General features: G+C 41.3%; 1 protein-coding gene across 2 annotated transcripts in view; it reads left to right on the plus strand.

Moving 5' to 3' along the window:
- LOC138032640 (E3 ubiquitin-protein ligase SHPRH-like) overlaps positions 1–7500 on the plus strand; it is a 34747-nt gene that overhangs the window by 25811 nt on the left and 1436 nt on the right. For both annotated transcript variants that reach the window (XM_068880348.1, XM_068880349.1), the window contains exons 26-31: positions 744–812; positions 3040–3240; positions 3612–3704; positions 6449–6538; positions 7190–7368; positions 7473–7500. The exon at positions 7473–7500 is cut by the window's right edge and continues 62 nt beyond it. In XM_068880348.1, coding sequence (XP_068736449.1) covers positions 744–812; positions 3040–3240; positions 3612–3704; positions 6449–6538; positions 7190–7368; positions 7473–7500 — 660 coding nt within the window. The remainder of the gene's footprint in view (positions 1–743; positions 813–3039; positions 3241–3611; positions 3705–6448; positions 6539–7189; positions 7369–7472) is intronic.

Raw genomic sequence — 7500 nt, forward strand, 5'->3', positions numbered from 1 at the left:
TGCGAAAAACAAAAACACGTTGAAAGCTACACAGACCTGGTTGAATGTCTGGCAAACACGGGCGACTGAAAGAAAACTAAACCCAAAACTGGAAGAATACGAGCTCGAACAAAGTAGCGCGTTTGAGTAATTTTGTTGAGAATATAATAAATAAAAAATCCTGTGAACCTGCAACTCGTGATGTTTTGAAAGTTCTCAAATTGCACTCGCCTACGGCTCGTGCAATTTTGAGAACTTTCAAAACATCACTCGTGCCCATAAATCACGAAATGCACTTGCGTTCATACGATTTCCTATACTTATACCATACCACAGGAAATACAGAAAATCAGAAATCAGAATGCGGGGAAACCGTTTTGTATTTGTCGGCATTTCACTATCTTGCACCGTGTTGATTTCATGTGTTTATTTCAGGGCTCGAAAGCGCCGCCTAATTGCAATTCATCTCTCAGATAGTACGCGCCATGTGACTGGCCCAATTAGCGTTGACTACCTTCGCCCTAAAATTAAAATTTTGTTTTAGTTGTTGAATTCAAGCTCCAGAGATAAGAAAATACCTTACTAATCTCGTTTTTCATTTTGTAAGTCACGGCTCCCAAAAACGTTTAAGTCTCGGCGTACAACTTGCGTACACACACACTGAAGTCACGTGCACCTGGGGCGGACAGAATTACTTATAAGCCGAGGTCACCATCGCGTAATGAAGTCATGAAGTTATTGATTGAGATCTTTTTCTGTCCTAGACACAAACCTGTCACGATGGCAAGAATCCAGACCCATGCCCCGTGTGTGTCAAACAACTAGGAGTACAGGTAACAAGATAAGCAAATGTTCCTAGATAGCCTCGAAATATTACAAGGGTGTGTCTGTACAATGTAGGAGAATCTTGAGTACTTTTCTGTTGTAAAGAAAGAAACGGCGATAGACTGAAATTCACGAATTTGGTAGGCGATTGTCAACTGACGTAGCATAACAAACTCAGAACTCGTGAAAGATTCTTTGATGAGCTCTCATTGAGCATTACAAATGTCGACCTCGCGAAAAAGGTTTCTGATTGCACAAATGTCAACAAATGCAATAAACACCGATTACGATAAATCTGTAGGTGATCTGTAGGTGTCCATAGCTAGTACCCCTCTTCAGAAAGGGCATCGTCGCGTTTAAAACAACTGCACAACGCTGCGTTTGGAGTGGATTGTTTCAGAAACGGAATCTCACCTTCATGAATCTTTTTGGCTTTGTTGCTTTGTTTCCACCCTGCAAGCAGAGCCTCTCTAAAACTCACCACGCCTAATTTTGGGTAAGTATCTCGAAATATTTCATCCAGGGGTAGGTGAGTCTGCTGGCCTTTTGAGAACAAACTGGGAATGTCGCTGATAATCTGTGGTCGATTCCGAAATCGTCGACTGCGAGAGAAGGGTATGTCGCGTGTCTCATTCTTGGCGGATCAATCCGCCATTATGATGTTGCTTTGCTGTGGAAGTTCACATCGTACGGACGGACGTACGGGCTGCACAACAATTTTGTGAAAGGAAAAAATTTTTCGCTACGTGTAAAAGCGAAGTTTGGTCTATTTTGTTGCTTCTACTTTATCTGGAGGGAATCTAGGTGCCTACTTTACAACAACAAGCACATCTAAATTACTGCCTGAGCCTTTGTTTTACTCAAATGTGCCTTCGTGGCTTTTATTTTCCTTTGCTTTTAAGATTGGCAAACAGATCCCGTTTATCAGCGCTCTGCACCAAGGCCACTTCCTGTTTTCACCGTTCAAGCTCGTACGTGCAAGACCTCGCACTAACCGTTCGGTACCGCTCGTTGACAAGGCGAAGGTCAAAATCGAGCCTTCAAAAAGAAAATCAACATTCTCCACTTTCTCAAATGCTCTTTGTTGTGCCCCCAAAATTTTGCATAACCATTGTTTGCAATTTCTCTGGGGACATGAAGATGTCCCAAGAGAAATCGAAAACAATGCCTGCGCAAATCATTGGGGGCACAAACAAAGAGTATTATGGTATTTTTCGAAGTGGCCTATAGCGTGGTGTATTATGGGATTTGAGAAAGAAAAGAATAAGCCACTTCGGAAAATACCATAATGCTCTTTGTTTGTCTCCCCAAAATTTTGAATAAGCATTGTTTCCAGTTTTTCCTGGGACTTACAATGGTCCCAAGAGAAAACAAAAACAATGCTTTTGCAAAATTTGGGGGCACAAACAAAGAGTATTATGGTATTTTCCGAAGTGGCCTATAGCGTCTTGGAGTGCGATCGAGACTTGGCCGGGGTTTGAAACTGTCTCCAAGCAACGGCTTGCGCATACTCAATAACAACATGATTTCTGCAGAGTCCTTTCTTTCTCGTCGAGTTAAGAAAGGAATGAAGGGGGTAGTTCTAAAGAAACTGTATTGCAGCGTCGGTGGGGAAGTAGTATACAAACATTTGGTTTTATCAACGGAGTTGAAAATGTAAATTGACCACCGTACAGAGATTCTAAAAGCTAACGTTTCGAGCGTCAGCCCTCCGTCAGAGCAATAAAACCAAAGAGTTAAGAAAGGCTCTGCTAGCAGGGTGCTTTGTTTCATCCCTTTCAACCCCATGAGTTAGTTATGGAGTATTTTTACAAAGTTTACCATTAGCATACTGACTCCGAGGAAACTGATAGCGGAGCAGCTCCTTAGTGTCTTGTGATACTAGAAAGGGAATTAATTCAGTTAGCGAGGGTGGTTTTTTGAGTGTTTCATTAAATTTTCAACCCCAAATCAGAGTTAATAGAGTTAACTCTGCCCAAATGTTGCGTCTCTTGTGTTCTGTTTGGTTCTCCTAATATTGTTCATCAGCTTACATACCATATGACCGCTCCACCTGTTGCCAAGCTGAAAGATCTTGCGGCGAAAAGCGAAAATTTCCTATTATTTTAACATTCGGAAGTTATTAAAATTAAGCAGGCGTTGAATATGACATTGTTTACAGTCAACTATCCAACTCATGACCAACTCACCTTCATGAGAAACGTGCTAAATGTCACAATGAATCTCTTTTTTCAGTGGAGCGTTTTCTCTTGTGGCCACTGTATTTGCTGCCAGTGTGCCTGGGTGCTTTTACGGCAGGCTGGAATTGGTCCCCGGCAAAGGAACGTACACGTGAAGTGTCCTTTGTGCCGAATACCTACTGTTGCACAAGAAATATCTTACGTCAGTACAGCTACGTCACAATCAGATAAAGCACACGACAGTGTCACTGTCAAGGTACACGCCTCGGTGAACATATTTATATTTTTCTTCGCAATATTAGTGAACAGATGTGTCTTTTAACTTTTTCCTTCCCTTGCTATAAATTAAAGCGATGGCGTTTTTCTAGCGTTTTTGTCAGCTGTCTTTTTATTTTTACTGCTAACGAAAGAATCAATTGTCTTTTTCTTCTCTTTGTGGTGGTGTTAGTGGCCGGTCACTTTGGTATCAACTTTTCCTTCGCTTTACAGTTTTCACTTGTTTTCCTTCCTGTATTCTTCTTGGTACCAATTTTCAGCTTACTTTCTTTAGTTGTGTTTGAGTCCGTCTTGGTAAAATTGTCCCACAACTATATCTTTCAAATCGTATGATGTTGGTTTTATCTTTAGGGAAGCCATTCTACAAAAGTAGAGGCGATCGTCCGCACGTTGTTAACCATTAGGTCTGCCGACAGTACAGCCAAGTCTCTAGTGTTCTCTACGGTAAGTTTATCCACTCTGTTTAGTTGAACAGTTGTTGAAATGATCTAACGCGCTCCAGGGAGTTACAAGAGCTATTCATATCAACTTGGTGTCCTGTGGTTTCCTTTAACACCGTGCACCGGGAGGTCGTGAGGTCGTGAGTTCGTGAGTTCGACTCCGGCCGGACCAACACTCACGGTCTTTAAATAACTGAGGAGAAAGTGCTGCCTTTGTAACTACATCCAAGTCTTCTCGGATAAGGACCCCTTCACACAACCCTTGTTCAAAAAATCTCCGTGGGACTTAAGAAAATCCCACACACTGATCGAAAAGAGCAACCTCGTTCCCAGGGTCTCTCTTCTCTGCCTCCATTGTCGTTGAGAGAAGACCCTGGTTCACGCTGGTCACGTGTCTCCCAGAATCTGGGAGGTTGGCGAAATGTGTGTTAGGGGATGGGTGGCAATGTAGGCTTTGTTGACATTGCAAAGAAGGGAATCAGCACGCAATTGATTTTGTGGCCAGATAACCATTGACAAAACGTTTGACAGCAGTATTTTATGTACTACACATATGGAACCCGATGTGAAAGAAAAAAAGTTGTGGTCAAATCGATCAGACGCCACAGAAAATATCCTAACGTTATTCAAGTTTTCATTCGTGTGAAGGTCCGGATCAACGAAGGATGCTAATAGTTTGCGACAATTTTAAAGGAAAGAAGATTTTGTCGTGCAAGAAAACAAGCGATACGGCTATCCATGGAAAACAAACATGTTCAGCGATCAGCCGGTGTGTTGTTATTTAAGTTCTCGAGTCACATATCGACCTCAAATCTATCAAATCAAACTGTATTAGCATGTGCAGGTATTTCATTTTGTTCTTTGATTTTCGTTTTTCTTTCGAACGTTAAACAACGTGATTGCTAAGGTCGCAATCTTGTACAGCGAGTTGACAGTTTGACTTATGATATTTATATTTCAACAACTTCGTGTAAATTGTCGATGTCGTTAAGATTTTTTTTACCACTGCACCGCGCTTTAATAGCGTGTATATTTTTAGTCGCAGTAAAATAAAAGAGACATTTTTATCAAGCAAACGTAGTGTTTGGTGTATTCTTTTATGTTAGTGTTTGTTCTGAAGAAGCAACTTTGGCTACTAACGAAATTAATTATTTTTAAAGCGAACGTCAATCGCGCTCGACATTGAAGTCGTCTTGTCGATCACAAAAGCTCTTGCTTTTAGTTTGACCGCTTTTGTGGGAATTCATCTCCTGTGGGAATATAACATCAGCTCTTTTGACCTTTTTATTTTAGAAATGCCTTGTTAAACGAATATTTTTTCGCCCAGTTGCGGTTGCGGGATCAAAATATAACGAAAACACTACCCTAGTGGAAAAATGTTTATCGACGAGTGCCACGTGACCAGCGTGAACCAGGGTCTTCTCTCAACGACAATGGAGGCAGAGAAGAGAGACCCTGGGAACGAGGTTGCGAAAAGAGCAGTGAGGGCACGGAATTTTTCGGTGTTGTATTCTGGTCTGATTGAGGGCAACAAGTTCATTAGCCTGTGGCTATTACGTGTTAGTATCACCCAACTAGTGGACTAATGCAAGTCCTGCATTTTAATCGGCTACGCCGACTACTAGAGGACTATTAGTAATAGTCCTCGAGTAGCGAAAAGCGTGACGCTTTCTTTCGTTTTATTCCCAAAGAACTATTTCTTCAACTTGAATTTGCTAAATTTATTTTTTTTTTTTCTGACCGACTAGTTGGGTGATACTAAAACAACGAGACCCTTCGCCCTCAAGGGCCACGGGTCAATAGCTCATTCGGCTTCGCCTTATAATTGTTAATTATTACGTGTTCACTTCACTTCACAAGGGGTTATCACAGGAGCCCATTAGTAGGAGCCTCCATATGCAGTAGAGCTTTGAGTCAACCTTTGCCCGTATCTTTCTATTTTTAGAACGAACCCTTGAGCAGGAGACTCGCATTTACATAAATTTACATTGATTTGCACGATTTAAATTCAGTTTTACTGCTTCATTTGTCTTCGTTAGACAGTGACTTTACTCTGATTGGCCTTTTAAAACAGTGCGTGCAGAGCCGAGGAACTCGTGACATTCTAAAAATAGAAAGATACGGGCAAACGTTGACTCATAAGGACGTGTATGAGAGAGGCAAGCTCCTACTCATGGGCTCCTGGTTATCACTATTATCACAGAGCAATCTCTAGCTAACCAACGCCCAACCTCGTTCCCAGGGTCTCTCTTCTCTGCCTCAACGGCAAAAGAGACAGAGAAGAGAGACCCCTGGAACAAGGCTGACCTACCCCTAGCTATTTTGTAAGCGATCAGCCGAGAACTAAGCATTGAATGTTGAAGGTGCATTTCAAATATGCCTTTCTGGAAATGTGGACCTGGTATCCCAGATAATCTTTGTAAACTGTTGCTTTAAAATTTTAATAAAAATGTATGCATGGGCTCCTTAGTGCTAATGCTACCCAAAATTGATCACCTCTTGATGGCTTATATTTCGCTGATTGCTGAAACCAAAAGGCTTAAAACTCGGGAGAAAACCAAATTTGATCGTCAGGGGCCGATTTGGTTCTCATACGATTCCTTCTACCAGCAAATTCCTATTTTATTGAGAAGAAGTCTAATCAATGACGTCGCCGAAGCTTTCGCTATTGAGAACCGGTCGATGCCTCTGCGCACGCAGCAACACAGTATTTTTAGAAACTCTTTCTTTCATTAATCAATTTTTTAGTGGCAGGACGTGTTAGCTGTTATAGCAAGAGCTTTAGATGAAAATGACATCAAATACAGGCACATCACCGGTGGAAACCGGCATTTCCAAGTAAGTTGCGCTTCTTGAGGTGTAATTTTTTTCGGCGGAGAAAACTTTTTAAAATATATTTGATTACAAAAATGAGAGATATTACACGACGTTTCGAAGTCATCTTACTTCATTTTCAATTGATAAATGTAATGGTCGTTTCAAGTTTAAATTGCGGAATAAAGTATTTTACAGTGGCGAATTCAATCTGTGGCGGAAGATTGTTGTTCTTGTTTCTGTAGCGGCTTCGGCCGTCTACAGTCACAAAGTGATCCGAATTCTCAATATCTTCCTAAGAACGCCAGTTATAACAGTAACCACTTTCTTGTTTCTTTCTTTGTTATAATAATTTCAAACGAAAATGTTTGTTTTCAAGTTGCTGCAGTAAAATATCTAAACACGATATAAATGCGCATCGTGAAAAAAGGGACGGAAAACGGACGAAAACGTGTTCAAACACTTGGTAGCCCACTCAGTTGGTAGCCAACTTTGAACAGAGATAATTGTAACCTTGTATGTTTTTGTAATCTTCCATTTAGTTTGCGCAGACCGCTAGAAGTACAAAGCTTTTCGACATAGGAATCCTCCTACAGAACATTGACAATTTGACGAAAAATTAGATAATATTTCTTGCTGTTGGCTTCATTGTTCGGAATTTTTTTTTGTTTATAGGAAAATCTGCAGACTTTTAAGCATGACCCAGATATGGGTGTACTTCTGTTGCCACTACAGACAGGCTCAAACGGACTTAACATCATTGAAGCCACTCACGTGTTGTTAGTGGAACCCGCTCTTAATCCCGCTCACGAACTTCAGGCTGTCGGCCGCGTGCATCGAATCGGTCAAACGAGGTGAGCTCCGTCTATTGTTCGGTCCAAGCAAGGCACTTGGTGCCTTTTACCAAGTTTAACTTGCATTAGCCTTTACAGCACGTTTCGTCATGTGTTTTTTTTAGGCCCACTCACGTGTACCGTTTTATCATC

The sequence above is a fragment of the Montipora capricornis genome, chromosome 14 (genome assembly GCF_036669925.1).
Source record: "Montipora capricornis isolate CH-2021 chromosome 14, ASM3666992v2, whole genome shotgun sequence".
Classification (NCBI taxonomy): domain Eukaryota; kingdom Metazoa; phylum Cnidaria; class Anthozoa; order Scleractinia; family Acroporidae; genus Montipora; species Montipora capricornis.